The 23,504-nt window shown below is 47.1% G+C and overlaps 1 protein-coding gene across 1 annotated transcript in view; it reads left to right on the plus strand.

Moving 5' to 3' along the window:
• Positions 1–23,504, plus strand: part of lmbrd1 (LMBR1 domain containing 1) — a 212,430-nt gene that overhangs the window by 105,776 nt on the left and 83,150 nt on the right. Inside the window, exon 7 of the mRNA XM_065023036.1 lies at positions 7,716–7,789. Within this exon, the coding sequence (XP_064879108.1) occupies positions 7,716–7,789 (74 nt within the window). The remainder of the gene's footprint in view (positions 1–7,715; positions 7,790–23,504) is intronic.

The raw sequence follows: 23,504 nt of genomic DNA on the forward strand, positions 1-23,504 counted from the left end.
TCCTATCAGTAATGAGGCTACGGTAGTTTTCAGTTGCGTAGGGGAAGGTTTCAGTCTGGCTGGATTGGATATATAGCATAGACATAACAAGTCTGCATCTCAAATGCCATGGGTCCTGGTTAAAAGTAGTGCACTATATACAGTGGAAGTCAGAAGCTTACATACACCTTAGACAAAAACATTTCAACTCTGTTTTTCACAATTCCTGACATTTAATCCAAGTAAAAATCCCTGTTTTAGGTCAGTTAGGATCACCACTTTATTTTAAGAATGTGAAATGTCAGAATAATACTAGAGAGAATGATTTATTTCAGCTTTTATTTATTTCATCACATTCCCAGTGGGTCAGAAGTTTACATACACTCAATTAGTATTTGGTAACATTGCCTTTAAATTGTTTAACTTGGGTTAAATGTTTCGGGTAGCCTTCCACAAGCTTCCCACAATAAGTTGGGTGAATGTTGGCCCTTTCCTCCTGACAGAGCTGGTGTTTATACTAGTTTCTTTTGATTTTCCCATGATGTCAAGCAAAGAGGCACTGAGTTTGAAGGTAGGCCTTGAAATACATCCACAGGTACATCTCCAATTGACTCATGATGTCAATTAGCCTATCAGAAGCTTCTAAAGCCATGACATCATTTTCTGGAATTTTCCAAGCTGTTTAAAGGCACAGTCAACGTAGTGTGTGTAAACCTCTGACCCACTGGAATTGTGATAGAATAAGTGAAATAATCTGTCTGTAAACAATTGTTGGAGAAATTACTTGTGTCAAGCACAAAGTAGATGTCCTCACCGACTTGCCAAAACTATAGTTTGTTAACAAGACATTTGTGGAGTGGTTGAAAAATGAGTTTGAATGACTCCAACCTAAGTGTATGTAAACATCCGACTTCAACTGTAGAGAATAGGGTGCGATTTAGGACAGTCCCAAAACAGCCCCCCCTCACCTCTCTGATTCAGAGGGGTTGGGTTAAATGCAGAAGACACATTTTGGTTGAATGCATTCAGTTGTGCATCTGAGTAGGTCACCCCTTTCCTTAACCCTCCTGCTTACCAGATCGAGAGCCTGGAGAAGCAGACCCATTTAATAAGACCAGTACCAGGATGGAAGACTGAGCACGTGATGCCACACTGAAGGGTTTTGATGCCTGTCGGCAGTTTCACTTTTCAACCATAGTTAGTGACTCAGATTGTTGAGAAGCATCGGAAGGAAGTGCAGCTGTTTTTTAAGACCATATTGTCTTCTCATCACTAAATATTTGAAAGCTTGTTGTCAATGTTCAGCAATATCTGGTTGTTTAGCCTTTTGATACTGGGAAGCAGTGGAAGAAGGCTGTCCTTTAGATTAAAGGAAATATACGAAACATATTATCAGGGAACAACTCACCAACCCCCACCTCAGTGGGGCGGCGGGGTAGCCTAGTGGTTAGAGCGTTAGACTAGTAACCGGAAGGTTGCAAGTTCAAACCCCCGAGCTGACAAGGTACAAATCTGTCGTTCTGCCCACTGTTCCTAGGCCGTCATTGAAAAGAAGAATTTGTTCTTAACTGACTTGCCTAGTTAAATAAAGGTAAAAAAAAAAAAATTTAAGTATCCAACAGAAATAGTAATGATACATGATTAAAACAATACTATGGTCACTGGTGAAGGGTTTTATTCTCCTTGACCCCTGTTCCATATTCACCCTTTAAACACGCTGTAAACACCTATACTGTATGACAGGATTGCTTGGATATCTACTACTATCCATGTACAGTTCGATAAATATATTGTGCTTGAACCTTAAGGGGCATAACAGCAGTATTTGTCCATGGTTCGCCATGATAATCTCACCAGCTATTTGAACAGACAGACCCCCCCCAGGTCTTACACCAACATGTCTCAGACAGCTTCTCACCTTCGCTCTATATCCACTTCCACCTGTGTGTGTGTGTGTCTCTCTCTCTCCACTTCCACCTGTGTGTGTGTGTGTGTGTGTGTGTGTGTGTGTGTGTGTGTCTCTCTCTCTACATCCACTTCCACCTGTGTGTGTGTGTGTCTCTCTCTCTCTCTCTACATCCACTTCCACCTGTGTGTGTGTGTGTGTGTGTGTCTCTCTACATCCACTTCCACCTGTGTGTGTGTGTGGTGTGTGTGTGTGTGTGCACATGTGTGTTTGTGTGTATCTCTCTACATCCACTTCCACCTGTGTGTGTGTGTGTGTGTGTCTCTCTACATCCACTTTCACCTGTGTGTGTGTGTGTGTGTGTCTCTCTCTCTCTCCACTTCCACCTGTGTGTGTATCTCTCTACATCCACTTCCACCTGTGTGTGTGTGTGTGTGTGTGTGTGTGTGTCTCTCTACTTCCACCTGTGTGTGTGTGTGTGTCTCTCTCTCCACTTCCACCTGTGTGTGTATCTCTCTACATCCACTTCCACCTGTGTGTGTGTGTGTGTGTGTGTGTGTGTGTCTCTCTCTCTCCACTTCCACCTCTCACCACCACCTGCATGCCTACTAATCCAGTTGCAGCTTTAGTGTGCGTGTCCATATCCGCATGATTCCATCTCTGCTACAGACAGGAAGGAGAAGCAGCCAAGTGCTGTCTGGGAGTGCTGGGGCTGAAGCAGCTGTTTTAATAAACACTTCTCCTCACTGCATCGGTGGAAGGTAGGAAGGCTCCTCTCCTCGGTGTACACAGAGCCTGAAGGGCCTAGGCTATATGCACTAGGAGATAAGGGGTTCCTGATCTCATTCCTGCACTTAGAGATTCCTGCAGAGTTGGATAGAAGGCACATTTTCCACAAAGCCTGTTTTGCATGGGCATTAAAGGCTTTATGGATGTATGCTTGTTCAGACTACACAGTCTAAGCACAGTAGGTGGTGGTATGCATATTTTCAGTTTGTTTACAAACCGCCAATGAAGAATAAGAAGAAGAAAATTAACTACTTTAAAATGGCGATAGCCCCCAGTGGTGCTGCTGAGAGTTGCTGCCTTCTCTCCATATCTATGGAACCTAGCTTTCTTCTGCTGATGCTGAGAGTGGTGGAGGTTTGCCTTCTCTCCATGTCTATGGAACCTAGCTTTCTTCTGCTGATGCTGAGAGTGGTGGAGGTTTGCCTTCTCTCCATGTCTATGGAACCTAGCTTTCTTCTGCTGATACTGAGAGTGGTGGAGGTTTGCCTTCTCTCCATGTCTATGGAACCTAGCTTTCTTCTGCTGATGCTGAGAGTGGTGGAGGTTTGCCTTCTCTCCATGTCTATGGAACCTAGCTTTCTTCTGCTGATACTGAGAGTGGTGGAGGTTTGCCTTCTCTCCATGTCTATGGAACCTAGCTTTCTTCTGCTGATACTGAGAGTAGTGGAGGTTTGCCTTCTCTCCATGTCTATGGAACCTAGCTTTCTTCTGCTGATGCTGAGAGTGGTGGTTTGCCTTCTCTCCATATCTATGGAACCTAGCTTTCTTCTGCTGATGCTGAGAGTGGTGGAGGTTTGCCTTCTCTCCATGTCTATGGAACCTAGCTTTCTTCTGCTGATGCTGAGAGTGGTGGAGGTTTGCCTTCTCTCCATATCTATGGAACCTAGCTTTCTTCTGCTGATACTGAGAGTGGTGGAGGTTTGCCTTCTCTCCATATCTATGGAACCTAGCTTTCTTCTGCTGATGCTGAGAGTGGTGGAGGTTTGCCTTCTCTCCATATCTATGGAACCTAGCTTTCTTCTGCTGATGCTGAGAGTGGTGGAGGTTTGCCTTCTCTCCATATCTATGGAACCTAGCTTTCTTCTGATGCTGATGCTGAGAGTGGTGGAGGTTTTGCCTTCTCTCCATATCTATGGAACCTAGCTTTCTTCTGCTGATGCTGAGCCTTCTCTCCATATCTATGGAACCTAGCTGAGAGTTCTTCTGCTGATGCTGAGAGTGGTGGAGGTTTGCCTTCTCTCCATGTCTATGGAACCTAGCTTTCTTCTGCTGATGCTGAGAGTGGTGGAGGTTTGCCTTCTCTCCATGTCTATGGAACCTAGCTTTCTTCTGCTGATGCTGAGAGTGGTGGAGGTTTGCCTTCTCTCCATGTCTATGGAACCTAGCTTTCTTCTGCTGATGCTGAGAGTGGTGGAGGTTTGCCTTCTCCATGTCTATGGAACCTAGCTTTCTTCTGCTGATGCTGAGAGTGGGGTGGAGGTTTGCCTTCTCTCCATGTCTATGGAACCTAGCTTTCTTCTGCTGATGCTGAGAGTGGTGGAGGTTTGCCTTCTCTCCATATCTATGGAACCTAGCTTTCTTCTGCTGATGCTGAGAGTGGTGGAGGTTTGCCTTCTCTCCATGTCTATGGAACCTAGCTTTCTTCTGCTGATGCTGAGAGTGGTGGAGGTTTTCTCTCCATATCTATGGAACCTTTTCTTCTGCTGATGCTGAGAGTGGTGGAGGTTTGCTCCCATGTCTATGGAACCTAGCTTTCTTCTGCTGATGCTGAGAGTGGTGGAGGTTTGCCTTCTCTCCATGGAACCTCTTTCTTCTGCTGATGCTGAACCTTCTCTCCAGCTTGGAACCTAGCTTTCTTCTGCTGATGCTGAGAGTGGTGGAGGTTTGCCTTCTCTCCATGTCTATGGAACCTAGCTTTCTTCTGCTGATGCTGAGAGTGGTGGAGGTTAGCCTTCTCTCCATATCTATGGAACCTAGCTTTCTTCTGCTGATGCTGAGAGTGGTGGAGGTTTGCCTTCTCTCCATGTCTATGGAACCTAGCTTTCTTCTGCTGATGCTGAGAGTGGTGGAGGTTTGCCTTCTCTCCATGTCTATGGAACCTAGCTTTCCTCTGCTGATGTCTATGGAACCTAGCTTTCTTCTGCTGATGCTGAGAGTGGTGGAGGTTTGCCTTCTCTCCATATCTATGGAACCTAGCTTTCTTCTGCTGATGCTGAGAGTGGTGGAGGTTAGCCTTCTCTCCATATCTATGGAACCTAGCTTTCTTCTGCTGATGCTGAGAGTGGTGGAGGTTAGCCTTCTCTCCATATCTATGGAACCTAGCTTTCTTCTGCTGATGCTGAGAGTGGTGGAGGTTAGCCTTCTCTCCATGTCTATGGAACCTAGCTTTCTTCTGCTGATGCTGAGAGTGGTGGAGGTTTGCCTTCTCTCCATATCTATGGAACCTAGCTTTCTTCTGCTGATGCTGAGAGTGGTGGAGGTTAGCCTTCTCTCCATATCTATGGAACCTAGCTTTCTTCTGCTGATGCTGAGAGTGGTGGAGGTTAGCCTTCTCTCCATATCTATGGAACCTAGCTTTCTTCTGCTGATGCTGAGAGTGGTGGAGGTTAGCCTTCTCTCCATGTCTATGGAACCTAGCTTTCTTATTCTTCAGATGTGGAGCACCACGCCTGGTAATAGACTTTATTCTCTCTGTCTAATCCCCTGAAAAAAGTGATTTAATAAACCCAAAGCCGACAGAGGCAGCAGACATAACATCCCCCGGTCTATCTCTTTGTGAGGGGACTTCACTCATGCTGTCCTCTGCAGAACCTGCTCAGTGTATTGTCTCTCGTACTTACCAAGCTCAGACACTTAACAAAAGCTGGAGGAGATCACAAAGGAAAACACCTATTCAAATGTTAATGCTCATTTCAGGCTGTCAGAATTCAAACGGGTTGGTTCTTTTCCCCGTTATGTCCACATGACAATTAAGCGCAAGTATTTCATTTATATCCATTTTCCTCCCCTGTCTGTGTCCTGGAAAAGTCCTAGTCTACAAAAGTGGTTTGCGAGAAACGGAAACGCAGCGTCTATCTTGGTGATGTCATCAATAAATAAAAGGGAGTTTGTTGTTTTTGATGATCAAACGAAGTAGGATGATTGAGCAGCCTGGTAGGCAGCAGGATACTGTAATATCTAGGCTAACATGACAGGTGATCTCCACACCACTAGGCATACCTGGGTTCAACTACTATTTCAAATCATTTCCAGTCATTTGAGTGTTTGTTTTAGCCTGCCTGGAGTGCCAGATGGGCAGGGTTTGCACTGTTGGGACTTCCACATCTGTTGTGTCAGGAAAGCTCAATTAAGCCCAGCTAAAGTATTACAAATATATTTGAACCCAGGTAATGCTGGAACAGTACAGAGAAGCAGGGTAAAACCAGCACGAAGAGTAACAATTACGGGCAACCATTACAATAGTTACAAGACTAGAAATCCTGGCCATCTGGCACTCCAGGTTGTCAGGGTTTATTTGATTTATTTTAAGACTAAATCAAATAAAACCATTTCAAATAGTATTTGATCCCAGGTCTGCTGTTAGGCACATCAGGGCTTAGGCCTGCTTCTGAGGGCCAGAGGGGGAACTGTGGCAAGAACCAGGGGGAACCATGAGGGGCCAACAGTGGGGCTGCTTTCAGCCCTCTCTTCCCTGACAGTTGGGATCCTATCATGGGAGAGAGGCGATCACTCTACCCATCAATCTTTCTGTCTTCTGGGTCTTCTGGCTCCATCCCTGACAGCTGGTCTGACTGACACCCACTGTCTTTCATCCATGACGGGAGGCCCCGGCCACCTTCTCCCCCCTTCCCTTCTCATCAAATGGCCTTTCTTCTTCTCCATCAAAGGTGACACACATCAAGCTAATCAACAGGACAGAGAGCCAGGCGTTTGGCTTTGTTAATATTCTGCACTCTTGGATTGTTTAGGATCTATAATAGTATTAGATTATTCTCAACATCAATCAATTTATAATCAAATCAAATGTTTTTCATAAAGCTCTTTTTACATCAGCAGTTGTCACAGTGCTTTACGGACACCCAGCCTAAAACCCTAAAGAACATCCATTTGAAATGTTCTTTACAAATGGTAAAGGACACTTCTGATAATATGCTGAACTCTGAAATAATATACTGGGATAACATTAGTGCTTTCTTTATGTCATTTTTCATATAATACTGTCTTTAGCATTTGAAATGACATTAGCCCGTTCTAAATGCCCTTTTTCATTTTCTAAATGTATTTTTCCTGACGTACCGAAAATGTTTGATGTTTCGAGGCCAAAAGTATCTGTGACCTTTCTGTGACAACCCTTGAACCAGAGATGAAATGGGGGAATGAATGGAAACAAATCAAATATGTACATTATCTGAAACAGGCATCTCTTTCAGCTGATTGAAATATCTCAAGTGTCCATTCATCATTTCAGTTACAGTTACAGGAAGATAACAGAATAGAACATGCTCTCACTGTTTGGCATCTACTTACAATGTTTTTTTGTGCTCTCTCTCTCCCTCTCCCCCTCCCTTCTCTCTCTCTCTCCCTCTCACCCTCCCTTCTCTCTCTCTCCCTCTCACCCTCCCTTCTCTCTCTCTCCCTCTCTTTCTCTCTCTCTCCCTCTCACCCTCCCTTCTCTCTCTCTCCCTCTCTTTCTCTCTCTCTCCCTCTCTCCCTCCCTTCTCTCTCTCTCTCTCTCTCTCTCTCTCCCTCCCTTCTCTCTCTCTCCCCCCTCTCACCCTCCCTTCTCTCTTTCTCTCCCTCTCCCCCTCCCTTCTCTCTCTCTCTCTCCCCCTCCCTTCTCTCTCTCTCTCCCTCTCACCCTCCCTTCTCTCTCCCTCTCACCCTCCCTTCTCTCTCCCTCTCCCTTCTCTCTCCCTCTCCCTCTCACCCTCCCTTCTCTCTCCCTCTCACCCTCCCTTCTCTCTCCCTCTCACCCTCCCTCTCTCTCTCTCTCTCTTTCTTTCTTTCTTTCTTTCTTTCTTTCTTTCTTTCTTTCCTACAGATGGTGTACCAGCTCTGTCTTTCTCCATCAGCTCATTGACCTTGATTGGCATGTTGGCAGTGATCACTTACACGGTGAGTGTGTGTGTTTTCATCACTTACATTGTGTGTGTCCTGGCAGTGATCACTTACAGGGTGAGTGGGGACCAGGGACCTTCGACGGGTGGCCGATGGCCGCTGTCACTTCATTGATTTGCATGTGGCTCGAGAGGGCCATAACCGCACATAAAATATTCTAATCATCCAAGGGGAAAGGTTCCAAGTGTTACCGGTCCAGTGGCTTAAAGGGACATGACCTCCCTGTCTGTTCAGTCATGTATGTAGGCTGAGACCCATGACCTTGGTGTTGCTAACGCCACATTCTAACCAACTGAACTACACAGGGTTGGAAAGGGTACAGTTCTGAAGTTAAATATTTAGAACACATCAGTGTTTCTACTACTACCACTACTACTACTACTACTACTACTACTACTACTACCACTACTACTACTACTACCACTACTACTACTACTACCACTACTACTACTACCACTACTACTACTACCACTACTACTACTACTACTACTGCTGCTGCTGCTGCTGCTGCTACTACTACCACTACTACTACTACTACTACTACACTACTACTACTACTACTGCTACTACTACTACTACTACTGCACTACTACTACTACTACTACTACTACTACTACTACCACTACTACTACTACTACCACTACTACTACTGCTACTACTACTACTACTACTACCACTACTACTACTACTACTACTACCACTACTACTACTGCCACTACTACTACTACTACTACTACTACTACTACTACTGCTACTACTACTACTACCACTACTACTACTACCACTACTACCACTACTACCACTACTACTACTACCACTACTACACCACTACTACTACTACTACCACTACTACTACCACTACTACTACTACTACTACTACCACTACTACTACTACTACTACCACCACTACTACTACCACTACTACCACTACTACTACTACTACTACTACTACTACCACCTTACCACTACTACACTACCACTACTACCACCACTACTACTACCACCACTACTACACTACCACCACTACTACTACTACTACTACTACTACTACCACTACTACCACCACTACTACTACCAACACTACCATTACCACTACTACTACCACTACTACCACCACTACTACTACCGCCATTACCACTACCAGTACCACTACTACTACTACTACCATTACTACCACCACTACCATTACCACTACTACTAATACCATTACTACTACTACCACTACCACTACTACTACCATTACCACTACCACCACTACTACTACTACCTTTACCACTACAATCACTACCAGTACCACCACTACTATTACCACTACTACCACTACTACCATTACCACTACAACTACCATTACTACCACTACCACTACCATTGCCACTACTACTACTACTACCATTACCACTACTACTACTACCACCATTACCACTACCAGTACCACTACTACTACTACTACTACTACCATTACTACCACCACTACTACCACTACTACTACTACTACCACTACTACCACCAACACTACCATTACCACTACTACCACCACTACTACTACCGCCATTACCACTACCAGTACCACTACTACTACTACTACTACCACTACTACCACCACTACAACTACCATCACTACCATTACTACTACTACTAATACCATTACTACTGCTACCACTACCACTACTACTACCATTACCACTACTACCACTACGACTACTACTACTACCATTACCACTACGACCACTACTACTACTACCTTTACCACCACTACCACTACCACCACTACTATTACCACTACTACCACTACTATTACCACTACTACCATTACCACTACTACTACTACCACCATTACCACTACCAGTACCACTACTACTACTACTACTCCTCCTACTACTACTACCATTACTACCACCACTACAACTACTACTACCACCGCTACCATTACTACCACTACTACCACCACCACCATTACCACTACTACTACCACCACTACTACTACCACTACCATTACTACCACTACCACCACCATTACCACTACTGCTACTACCACTCCCACTGCTGCTACTACCACTCCCACTGCTGCTACCACTACTACAACTACTACTACTTCTACTACTACCACCACTACTAATACCATTACTACTACTACCACCACTACTAATGCCATTACTACTACTACCACTACCACTACTACTACCATTACCACTACTACCACTAACACCACTTCTACTACCACCATTACTATGACCAGTACTGCTACTACCACTACTGCTACCACCACTACTACCTCTACTACCAATAATACCACTCACACCACCAATACTACTTCCACTACCAATTACCACCACTACCACTACCACCAGTCAGTGGTGGAAAAGTACCAAATTGTCATACTTGAGTGAAAGTAAAGATACCTTAATGGAAAATGACTCAAGTTAAAGTGAAAGTCACCCAGTAAAATGCTAAGTAAAGTAAAAGTCTAAAAGTATTTGGTTTTAAATATACTTATGTATCAAAAGTAAATTTAATTGCTAAAATATACTTAAACATTTTCTTGTTTTTTAAAATGACGCATAGCCAAGGGCTGTCTCCAACACTCAGACATTATTTTCAATCGAAGCATTTGTGTTTAGTGAGTCCGCCAGATCAGAGGCAGTAGGGATGACCAGGAATGTTCGCTTGATACGTGTGTGAATCAGACCATTTTACTGTCCTGCTAAGCAATCAAAATATAACGAGTACTTTTGCGTGTCAGGGAAAATGTATGGAGTAAAACGTACATACTTTTCTTTAGGAATGTAGTGAAGTAAAAGTTGTCAAAATTATAAATAGTAAAGTACAGATACCAAAAAAAAATAATAGTACTTTAAAGTATTTTTTACTTAAGTAATTTACACCCCTGCTACCACTACTACTACTACTACTACTACTACTACTACTACTACTACTACTACTACTGCTGCTGCTACTACTACTACTACTACTACAGTGTAGTCTTAGCCTAAGGTGAACACTATCTAGTTGACTAAATATTTGGTTCAGTGAATTTAGTTAGAGACGTGTTGGAGAAGAGAGAACATGTTTGAATCACAGCATCTTAGAGACCTACAGATGCTCTCAGTGATTGAGGGGCCTTTCAGTATTAGTAATGCTTTGTGATTCTAGGGATGTGGCATTCAATCACTCACATTCGCTGTCGTCTTTCACCTGAGAGTGCTGGGGGCTTTTGACGTGATGTATATACGCACTCCGCCGTCGCACTCGTTCGCCCCCTATTTATACATGTCAGTCTCAGGGGCCATTTAATATAGGCCTGTATTTGATTCCCTCAGCATACTGTAGCTGTCCCAGGTTTTTCTACCAGATAAGAGAAATTGCCTGTGCCCTAACTCTCCTTAATGTTGTCTATTTTTCATGGCTGCTATCATGGTACCTAGTCTGTGAACTGAACATGTCTGGAGGGTGTGGGGTGGTGGTGTCAGTGGGAGAGGGGAGCAACACACACACACTTAACGGAAGTTTACATACACTTAGGTTGGAATCATTAAAACTCATTTTTCAAGCACTCCACAAATTTTTTGTTAACAAACTTTAGTTTTGGCAAGTCGGTTAGGACATCTACTTTGTGCATGACACAAGTCATTTTTCTGACAATTATTTGCAGACAGATTATTTCACAATTCACTGTATCACAATTCCAGTGGGTCGGAAGTTTACATACACTAAGTTGACTGTGCCTTTAAACAGCTTGGAAAATTCCAGAAAATGATGTCATGGCTTTAAAAGCTTCTGATAGGCTAATTGACATAATTTGAGTCAGTTGGAGGTGTACCTGTGGATGTATTTCAAGGCCTACCTTAAAACTCACTGCGTCTTTGCTTGACATCATGGGAAAATCTAAAGAAATCAGCCAATACCTCAGACAAAAAATTGCCGTCATACCACTCAGAAAGGAGACGCATTCTGTCTTCTAGAGATGAACGTACTTTGGTGCGAAAAGTGCAATTCAATCCCAGAACAACAGCAAAGGACCTTGTGAAGATGCTGGAGGAAACAAAAGTATCTATATCCACAGTAAAACGAGTCCTATATCGACATAACCTGAAAGGCCGCTCAGCAAGGAAGAAGCCACTGCTCCAAACCGCCATAAAAAGTCAGACTACGGTTTGCAACTGCACATGGGGACAAAGATCGTACTTTTTGGAGAAATGTCCTCTGGTCTGATGAAACAAAAATAGAACTGTTTGGTCATAATGACCATCGTTATGTTTGGAGGAAAAAGGGGGTGGCTTGCAAACTGAAGAACACCATCCCAACCATGACGCACGGGGGTGGCAGCATCATGTTGTGGGGGTGCTTTGCCGCAGGAGGGACTGGTGAACTTCACAAAATAGATGGCATCATGTGCATGGAAAATTATGTGGATATATTGAAGCAGCATCTCAAGACATCAGTCCGGAAGTTAAAGCCTGTTCGCAAATGGTTCTTCCAAATGGACAATGACCCCAAGCATACTTCCTTAAGCAAAAATTGCTTGTGAAATAATCTGTCTGCAAAAATTGCTTAAGGACAACAACGTCAAGGTATTGGAGTGGCCATCACAAAGCCCTGACCTCAAATCCTGTAGAAAATGTGTGGGCAGACCTGAAAAAGTGTGTGCGAGCAAGGAGGCCTACACACCTGACTCAGTTACACCAGCTCTGTCAAGAGGAATGGGCCAAAATTCACCCAACTTATTGTGGAAGGCTACCCGAAATGTTTGACCCAAGATAAACAATTTAAAGGCAATGCTACCAAATTCTAATTGAGTGTATGTAAACTTCTGATTTGGCTAAGGTTTATGTATACTTCCAACTTCAACTGTACGTACACTAGAAACGGTCATCAAATAGTTTTAATAACAGTTCTAGTAAAAGCAACAGTTCCAATCAAATCTAATTTTATTTGTCACATACACATGGTTAGCAGATGTTAATGGTCACATACACATGGTTAGCAGATGTTAATGGTCACATACACATGGTTAGCAGATGTTAATAGATGTTAATGGTCACATACACATGGTTAGCAGATGTTAATGGTCACATACACATGGTTAGCAGATGTTAATGGTCACATACACAGGGTTAGCAGATGTTAATGGTCACATACACATGGTTAGCAGATGTTAATGGTCACATACACATGGTTAGCAGATGTTAATGGTCACATACACATGGTTAGCAGATGTTAATGGTCACATACACATGGTTAGCAGATGTTAATAGATGTTAATGGTCACATACACATGGTTAGCAGATGTTACACATGGTTAGCAGATGTTAATGGTCACATACACAGGGTTAGCAGATGTTAATGGTCACATACACATTAGGATGTTAATGGTCACATACACAGGGTTATGTTAATGGTCACATGGTCACACATGTTAATGGTCACATACACAGTTAGCAGATGTTAATGGTCACATACACAGGGTTAGCAGATGGGTTAGGTTAGCAGATGTTAATGGTCACATACACAGGGTTAGCAGATGTTAATGGTCACATACACATGGTTAGCAGGGTTAGCAGATGTTAATGGTCAGGGTTATGTTAATGGTCACATACACAGGGTTAGCAGATGTTAATGGTCACATACACAGGGTTAGCAGATGTTAATGGTCACATACACATGGTTAGCAGATGTTTATGGTCACATACACATGGTTAGCAGATGTTAATGGTCACATACACATGGTTAGCAGATGTTAATGGTCACATACACATGGTTAGCAGATGTTATTGTTATTAGCAGAGGTTATTGGTGTCGCGGTTGAAGATACTCCACACTGAATTGTTACAATACAGCAGATATTGACTGAATTATAGAACATAACATATTTTACTGGTGGGTGCAGACAAATAATGAATGAAGTTCATGGATTTTGGTGGGATTTTAGATATTCAATTAATTGTCACTTTTGTAAAATGTCACTTTTTTCTTAGAATGCACTCATATATTTATATATTTTCTTATTGTATCTGGAATTTCCACCAATTAAAAAAAAAAAATCAAGACAGTTATATGTGTCATATTTGCATAAATGCACCAGGTGTATTTGCATATATTAATAATTGAACATAAAGAGGTGGAGCTAGGCTGCCACCACCAAACAACTGCTCTCTCTACTCTACCTGCGCTCACCCGTGCTGTCTAGACTGCCTCATTAATTACTGTTGTCACGTTCTCAGACATTATTAAACATTTATGTCAAGGAAGATACCCATGGGATTTAAAATCAAAACGCATGGCCGATCTAATCATACTTCACGTTGTTTGTGAGATCAGATATAATATCACTATCATCCCAGTGTTCCTTCTCGGAAGTTGCTTTCATTTCAGCGCATCTAATTAGTAAACATTCCCAACTGTATAAAATTATTGCTATTTTCAATTAACTTTTTCCAAGAAATGAACACTCATCAAAATAAAGTTCAGTTCTCTTTCTTGTGATGTTCAGTAAGTGTCAAGATGGTGCGTTAAATTCTTATAGAATCAACGGAAAGACAATGTATCCCATTGAGTCCATTACAGCCATTACTAGGTGTGTTTGACAGGTCATTCCAGACATTTCCACGGTCGTAACGTTGACAGGGAACAAAAAGACAGGCACGAATATGAAAGACTCACAGGAGTAAAAGGAAAGCAATCAATCCAGCGAGATTTAAGTGACACGTGGATTTTGCACCTCTCAGACACAGGAGACAGATCCTCAGGTGGGAGGCACGTTGCTACGTACACACACACATAGAAATATGCCTTTAATGCTGTTATTCAAGAAATGACATGTCGTCCCCCATTTGAAGCAGACCAGGCCTCTTTATATAGATAATATATAGTCACATAGATTGAGTTTCTAAAGAGCCTCTCTCTCTTTAAAGATGTATCGTCCTGCTCAGCAGGGATTTTACCCCACTGTTCTGTTCTCTCTGCTTCACTTTGCTTTCTACTATCCTTATTTAAAGAGTGGATAATTACACTGGCCACTTCTTTTTATTTTTATTTAACCTTTATTTAACTATTAAAGTCAGTTAAGAACAAATTCTTATTTTACAATGCCGTCCTACACCGGCCAAACCCGGACGACGCTGGGCCAATTATGAGCCGCCCTATGGGACTTCCAATCACGGCCGGTTGTGATACGGCCTGGAATCAAACCAGGGTCTGTAGTGACGCCTCAGACCGCTGAGATGCAGTCCCTTAGACCGCTGAGATGCAGTGCCTTAGACCGCTAAGATGCAGTGCCTTAGACCGCTGAGATGCAGTGCCTCAGACCGCTGAGCTGCAGTGCCTCAGACCGCTGAGCTGCAGTGCCTCAGACCGCTGAGCTGCAGTGCCTTAGACCGCTGAGATGCAGTGCCTTAGACCGCTGAGCTGCAGTGCCTCAGACCGCTGAGATGCAGTGCCTTAGACCGCTGAGCTACAGTGCCTCAGACCGCTGAGCTGCAGTGCCTCAGCCCGCTGAGATGCAGTGCCTCAGACCGCTGAGCTGCAGTGCCTCAGACCGCTGAGCTGCAGTGCCTCAGACCGCTGAGCTGCAGTGCCTCAGACCGCTGAGCTGCAGTGCCTCAGACCGCTGAGCTGCAGTGCCTCAGACCGCTGAGCTGCAGTGCCTCAGACCGCTGCTGCCTCAGACCGCTGAGCTGCAGTGCCTCAGACCGCTGAGCTGCAGTGCCTCAGACCGCTGAGCTGCAGTGCCTCAGACCGCTGAGCTGCAGTGCCTCAGACCGCTGAGATGCAGTGCCTCAGACCGCTGAGCTGCAGTGCCTCAGACCGCTGAGCAGTGCAGTGCAGTGCTCAGACCGCTGAGCTGCAGTGCCTCAGACCGCTGAGCTGCAGTGCCTCAGACCGCTGAGCTGCAGTGCCTCAGACCGCTGAGCTGCAGTGCCTCAGACCGCTGAGATGCAGTGCCTCAGACCGCTGAGCTGCAGTGCCTCAGACCGCTGAGCTGCAGTGCCTCAGACCGCTGAGATGCAGTGCCTCAGACCGCTGAGATGCAGTGCCTCAGACCGCTGCTGAGATGCGCTGAGATGCAGTGCCTCAGACCGCTGAGCTGCAGTGCCTCAGACCGCTGAGCTGCAGTGCCTCAGACCGCTGAGATGCAGTGCCTCAGACCGCTGAGCTGCAGTGCCTCAGACCGCTGAGATGCAGTGCCTCAGACCGCTGAGATGCAGTGCCTCAGACCGCTGAGATGCAGTGCCTCAGACCGCTGAGATGCAGTGCCTCAGACCGCTGAGCTGCAGTGCCTCAGACCGCTGAGCTGCAGTGCCTCAGACCGCTGAGCTGCAGTGCCTCAGACCGCTGAGCTGCAGTGCCTGCAGTGCCTCAGACCGCTGAGCTGCAGTGCCTCAGACCGCTGAGCTGCAGTGCCTCAGACCGCTGAGATGCAGTGCCTCAGACCGCTGAGATGCAGTGCCTCAGACCGCTGAGATGCAGTGCCTCAGACCGCTGAGCTGCAGTGCCTCAGACCGCTGAGCTGCAGTGCCTCAGACCGCTGAGCTGCAGTGCCTCAGACCGCTGAGCTGCAGTGCCTCAGACCGCTGAGCTGCAGTGCCTCAGACCGCTGAGCTGCAGTGCCTCAGACCGCTGAGATGCAGTGCCTCAGTGCCCTCAGACCGCTGAGCTGCAGTGCCTCAGACCGCTGAGATGCAGTGCCTCAGACCGCTGAGCTGCAGTGCCTCAGACCGCTGAGCTGCAGTGCCTCAGACCGCTGAGCTGCAGTGCCTCAGACCGACTGAGATGCAGTGCCTCAGACCGCTGAGCTGCAGTGCCTCAGACCGCTGAGCTGCAGTGCCTCAGACCGCTGAGCTGCAGTGCCTCAGACCGCAGTGAGATGAGCAGTGCCTCAGACCGCTGAGCTGCAGTGCCTCCTCAGACCGCTGAGATGCAGTGCCTCAGACCGCTGAGCTGCAGTGCCTCAGACCGCTGAGCTGCAGTGCCTCAGACCGCTGAGCTGCAGTGCCTCAGACCGCTGAGCTGCAGTGCCTTAGACCGCTGAGATGCAGTGCCTCAGACCGCTGAGATGCAGTGCCTCAGAGCTGCAGTGCCTCAGACCGCTGAGCTGCAGTGCCTCAGACCGCTGAGATGCAGTGCCTCAGAGCCGCTGAGCTGCAGTGCCTCAGACCGCTGAGTGCCAGTGCTTTCAAGCTTTGCTGGGTGCCCCATGTTGTTAAGACCGCTGAGATAGGCAGTCAAGTCTCCCAGCAACCGTGTTTTGAGTGCTGCAGTGCCACACAAATCAGACCGACAAATCAGAGGCTGAGTTCTCTCTATTTCAGTGCCTCAGACCGCTGAGCTGCAGTGCTCTCAGACCGCTGAGCTGCAGTGCCTCAGACCTCTGAGCTGCAGTGCTCTCTCTCCTGACCGCTGAGCTGGAGTGCAGTCTCTGAGATGCAGTGCTCAGACCGCTGAGATGCAGTGCCTCTCCCGCTGAGATTCTCCGGTCTCTGAGATGCAGTGCCTCAGACAGGTCTCTGTAGCTGAGATGCAGTGCCTCAGACCGCTGAGCTGCAGTGCCTCAGACCGCTGAGATGCAGTGCCTTAGACCGCTGCGCCACGCGGGAGCTTCTGGAGGATAGAGATGTTGCTTGCGTTCCAAATGGCACCTCATTCCCTATATAGTGCACTTTGACTAGAGCCCAAAATAGTGCCCTAAGTCAATACGGTGCCATTTGGGATGCAGACGTTGCTGGTCTTTCAAGCTTTGCTGGGTTGACCCCATGTTGTTAAAGAGGCTTGGTGAGATAGGCCTGCAGGAAATCAAGTCTCCCAGCAAGCTTTGTGTTTTGATGTGCTGTGTTGTGATGCTGAGTCAATCACACAAATAGGTCTCCTCTCTCCTGGTCTCTCCAGACAAATCCTCTCTCCTCTCTCCCTGGTCTGGGAGTTCTCTCCTATTTGGTCTCTCTATACTGTCTCAATCCCTCTCTCCTGTCTCTCTCTCTCTCCTCTCCTATATGGTCTCTATATACTGGAGTTGGTCTCTCTGTCTCTCTCCTCTCTCCCTGGTCTCTCTATACTGGAGTCCTCTCTCCTCTCTCCCTGGTCTCTGTATACTGGAGTCCTCTCTCTCTCTCTGGTCTCTGTATACTGGAGTCCTCTCTCCTCTCTCCCTGGTCTCTGTATACTGGAGTCCTCTCTCCTCTCTCCCTGGTCTCTGTATACTGGAGTCCTCTCTCCCTGGTCTCTGTATACTGGAGTCCTCTCTCCCTGGTCTCTGTATACTGGAGTCCTCTCTCCCTGGTCTCTGTATACTGGAGTCCTCCTCTCTCCTCTCTCCCTGGTCTCTGTATACTGGAGTCCTCTCTCCCCTCTCCCTGGTCTCTGTATACTGGAGTCCTCTCTCCCCTCTCCCTGGTCTCTGTATACTGGAGTCCTCTCTCCCTGGTCTCTGTATACTGGAGTCCTCTCTCCCCTCTCCCTGGTCTCTGTATACTGGAGTCCTCTCTCCCTGGTCTCTCCATACTGGAGTCCTCTCTCCTCTCTCCCTGATCTCTCTATACTGGAGTCCTCTCTCCTCTCTCCCTGGTCTCTCTATACTGGAGTCCTCTCTCCTCTCTCCCTGGTCTCTGTATACTGGAGTCCTCTCTCCTCTCTCCCTGGTCTCTGTATACTGGAGTCCTCTCTCCTCTCTCCCTGGTCTCTCCATACTGGAGTCCTCTCTCCTCTCTCCCTGGTCTCTGTATACTGGAGTCCTCTCTCCTCTCTCCCTGGTCTCTCCATACTGGAGTCCTCTCTCCTCACTCCTCTCTCCCTGGTCTCTCTATACTGGAGTCCTCTCTCCTCTCTCCCTGGTCTCTCTCCCTCTCCCTGGTCTCTCCATACTGGAGTCCTCTCTCCTCTCTCCCTGGTCTCTCTATACTGGAGTCCTCTCTCCCTGGTCTCTGTATACTGGAGTCCTCTCTCCTCTCTCCCTGGTCTCTCTATACTGGAGTCCTCTCTCCTCTCTCCCTGGTCTCTCCATACTGGAGTACTCTCTCCTCTCTCCCTGGTCTCTGTATACTGGAGTCCTCTCCCTGGTCTCTCCATGGTCTCTCCATACTGGAGTCCTCTCTCTCTCCCTGGTCTCTGTACACTGGTCTCTGGTCTCTCCATACTGGAGTCCTCTCTCCCTGGTCTCTGTATACTGGAGTCCTCTCTCCCCCTGGTCTCCTGGAGTCCTCTCCCTGGTCTCTCCATACTGGAGTCCTCTCTCCTCTCTCCCTGGTCTCTGTACACTGGAGTCCTCTTTCCCTGGTCTCTCCATACTGGAGTACTCTCTCCTTGGTCTCTCCATACTGGAGTCCTCTCTCCTCTCTCCCTGGTCTCTGTATACTGGAGTCCTCTCTCCCTGGTCTCTCCATACTGGAGTCCTCTCTCCTCTCTCCTCTCTCCCTGGTCTCTCCATACTGGAGTCCTCTCTCCTCTCTCCCTGGTCTCTGTACACTGGAGTCCTCTTTCCCTGGTCTCTCCATACTGGAGTCCTCTCTCCTCTCTCCATGGTCTCTCCCTCTCTCCCTGTTCTCTGTATACTGAGTCCTCTCTCCTCTCTCCCTGGTCTCTGTATACTGGAGTCCTCTCCTCTCTCCCTGGTCTCTCTGGAGTCCTATACTGGAGTCCTCTCTCCTCTCTCCCTGGTCTCTGTATACTCCTCTCTCCTGGTCTCTCCATACTGGAGTCCTCTCTCCTCTCTCCTGGTCTCTCCATCTGGAGTCCCTGGTCTCTCTCTGTACACTGGAGTCCTCTCTCCCTGGTCTCTCCATACTGGAGTCCTCTCTCCTCTCTCCCTGGTCTCTGTACACTGGAGTCCTCTCTCCCTGGTCTCTCCATACTGGAGTCCTCTCTCCTCTCTCCCTGTTCTCTGTATACTGGAGTCCTCTCTCCTCTCTCCCTGGTCTCTGTATACTGGAGTCCTCTCTCCTCTCTCCCTGTTCTCTGTATACTGGAGTCCTCTCTCCCTCTCCTCTCTTCCTGGTCTCTCTATACTGGAGTCCTCTCTCCTCTCTCCCTGGTCTCTGTATACTAGAGTCCTCTCTCCTCTCCCCCTGGTCTCTGTATACTGGAGTCCTCTCTCCCTGGTCTCTCCATACTGGAGTCCTCTCTCCTCTCTCCCTGGTCTCTGTATACTAGAGTCCTCTCTCCTCTCCCCCTGGTCTCTGTATACTGGAGTCCTCTCTCCCTGGTCTCTCCATACTGGAGTCCTCTCTCCTCTCTCCTCTCTCCCTGGTCTCTGTACACTGGAGTCCTCTCTCCCTGGTCTCTCCATACTGGAGTCCTCTCTCCTCTCTCCCTGGTCTCTGTACACTGGAGTCCTCTTTCCCTGGTCTCTCCATACTGGAGTCCTCTTTCCTTGGTCTCTCCATACTGGAGTCCTCTCTCCTCTCTCCCCTGGTCTCTCCATACTGGAGTCCTCTCTCCTCTCCCCTGGTCTCTCCATACTGGAGTCCTCTCCTCTCCCTGGTCTCTCCATACTGGAGTCCTCTCTCGCTGGTCTCACCTGGTCTCTCCCACTCTCCATACTGGAGTCCTCTCTCCTCCTGGTCTCTCCATACTGGAGTCCTCTCTCCTCTCTCCATACTGGTCTCTGTACACTGGAGTCCTCTCTCCCTGGTCTCTCCATACTGGAGTCCTCTCTCCTCTCTCCCTGTTCTCTGTATACTGGAGTCCTTTCTCCTCTCTCCCTGGTCTCTCCATACTGGAGTCCTTTCTCCTCTCTCCCTGGTCTCTCCATACTGGAGTCCTCTCTCCCTCTCCTCTCACCCTGGTCTCTGTATACTAGGGTCCTCTCTCCTCTCTCCCTGGTCTCTGTATACTGGAGTCCTCTTTCCCTGGTCTTTCCATACTGGAGTCCTCTCTCCCTGGTCTCTGTATACTGGAGTCCTCTCTCCCTGGTCTCTGTATACTGGAGTCCTCTCTCCCTGGTCTTTCCATACTGGAGTCCTCTCTCCCTCTCCTCTCTCCCTGGTCTCTCCATACTGGAGTCCTCTCTCCCTCTCCTCTCTCCCTGGTCTCTCCATACTGGAGTCCTCTCTCCTCTCACCCTGGTCTCTCCATACTGGAGTCCTCTCTCCCTCTCCTCTCTCCCTGGTCTCTCCATACTGGAGTCCTCTCTCCTCTCACCCTGGTCTCTGTATACTGGAGTCCTCTCTCCTCTCTCCCTGGTCTCTCAATACTGGAGTCCTCTCTCCTCTCTCCCTGGTCTCTCTATACTGGAGACCTCTCTCCTCTCTCCCTGGTCTCTGTATACTGTAGCCCTCTCTACTCTCTCCCTGGTCTCTCCATACTGGAGTCCTCTCTCCTCTCTCCTTGGTCTCTCCATACTGGACTCTCTCCCTCTCCTCTCTCCCTGGTCTCTCCATACTGGAGTACTCTCTCCTCTCACCCTGGTCTCTGTATACTGGAGTCCTCTCTCCTCTCTCCCTGGTCTCTCCATACTGGAGTCCTCTCTCCTCTCTCCCTGGTCTCTGTATACTGTAGTCCTCTCTACTCTCTCCCTGGTCTCTCCATACTGGAGTCCTCTCTCCCTCTCCTCTTACCCTGGTCTCTCCATACTGGTCCTCTCTCCTCTCACCCTGGTCTCTCCACACTGGTCCTCTCTACTCTCTCCCTGGTCTCTCCATACTGGAGTCCTCTCTCCCTCTCCTCTCACCCTGTTCTCTCCATACTGGAGTCCTCTCTCCTCTCTCCTCTCTCCCTGGTCTCTCCATACTGGAGTCCTCTCTTCTCTCCCTGGTCTCTCCATACTGGACTCTCTCCCTCTCCTCTCTCCCTGGTGTCTCCATACTGGAGTCCTCTCTCCCTGGTCTCTCCATACTGGAGTCCTCTCTCCCTCTCCTCTCACCCTGGTCTCTCCATACTGGAGTCCTCTCTCCTCTCTCCTCTCTCCCTGGTGTCTCCATACTGGAGTCCTCTCTTCTCTCCCTGGTCTCTCTTCTCTTCCTGGTCTCTCCATACTGGACTCTCTCCCTCTCCAACCCACTCCAGCCCAGCCTCCAGTCCTCAGCCTCTCTGTGTTTCTTCAGGGTCCATGTGATTTATCACTGCAGCTGTGTGTTATTATTCTGCATGATTAACCTAATGGAACCTAAGTGACAGGTCCCGTATACTCCATGACTCTGCAGGGTTTATTTATCACTAGTCTTTGTGCCGAGGTGGCCACTCCCCCTTAATTCAAACAGCCCAGGGTGTATATAAACTGTCCTAGATAACTCCCTAACAGAGCAGCCCTCTCTCTCTCTCTCTCTCTCTCTCTCTCTCTCTCTCTTTGTCTCTGTCTCTCTCTCTCTCTCTCACTCTCTCTCTCTCGCGCTCTCTCTCTGCTATAGCCCAGGGTGTATATAAACTGTCCTATGTAACTCCCTAACAGAGCTGAGATATTCTCTCTCTCTCTGCTACAGCCCAGTCCCAGACTGGTGGGTGCACTTTAACTAAATTCAAGAGTAAGCAAGTTGTAACCTTCACAAGAGTGTTTTTCGGCCAACACAACACTTTCTGAGGTGTGAGCAAATTAATATTTGACCACAGCAGATGCAGAATGGAGCTATCACCTATTATGTGTATCTTATAGGGCCATCTGGCTACTGGTTAGAGGCCAGAGAACGTTTTCACTGTGTCTCAGAGTAGGAGTGCTGATCTAGGATCAGTTCAGCTTTTAGATCATAATGAATAAGATTATATGGACAGGGGGGACCCGGGTCTTTATCCACAAGGCATCTCAGAGTAGGAGTGCTGATCTAGGATCAGTTCAGCTTTTAGATCCTAATGAATAAGATTATATGGACAGGGGGGACCCGGGTCTTTATCCACAAGGCATCTCAGAGTAGGAGGGCTAATCTAGGATCAGTTAATTAAGCCTCTTAGATCCTAATGAATAAGTGAGATAGTCACCTGATCCTAGATTAGATAACTAGCATCTCTGATCTGTTCTGTACCTGATCCTAGATCACTAGCCTCTCTGTTCTGTTCTGTACCTGATCCTAGATCACTAGCCTCTGTTCTGTTCTGTACCTGATCCTAGATCACTAGCCTCTATGTTCTGTTCTGTACCTGATCCTAGATCACTAGCCTTTCTGTTCTGTTCTGTACCTGATCCTAGATCACTAGCCTCTCTGTTCTGTTCTGTTCCTGCACACCGTAGCTGTTGACATCACAGACACACGTTCAACCATGACCTCAGCTAGTGTAAGTCACACTGCATGTTCTCAGCTCAGCAAAGCCTACCGTCAATCAATCCCGGTGGCATCATCACTAGACCTGTGTTTATGCCCTCGCTGTACTTTAGCACTTCAACAAGTTATGGTACTTTATTGTGTTTCTATCTAGCTTGCCAATGACAGGAAGGATACAGACTGGTCATGTCTGATAAAAATACATCTCACACTGTATCAAACCATTGAAAAGGAAGGTGACGGCATTAGTATAGTCTTTTAACCATGATAATCAAAACCATCACTCTTCTATTCCTATTCTCCTATATAGTGCGCTACTTTTGACCAGGGCCCATACACTGTGTATGTAGGAAATAGGGTCCTATTTGGGACGTAGGCTGAGTGAGTCTGCCTCTCACCTTAGTACACTGGTATTATGTTGCTGCTACCTACACAGTGACATACCACTGGTATTATGTTGCTACTACCTTCACAGTGACACACCACTGGTATTATGTTGCTGCTACCTTCACAGTGACATACCACTGGTATTATGTTGC

The sequence above is a fragment of the Oncorhynchus nerka genome, linkage group LG10, assembly GCF_034236695.1.
Source record: "Oncorhynchus nerka isolate Pitt River linkage group LG10, Oner_Uvic_2.0, whole genome shotgun sequence".
NCBI classification, from domain to species: Eukaryota; Metazoa; Chordata; class Actinopteri; order Salmoniformes; family Salmonidae; genus Oncorhynchus; species Oncorhynchus nerka.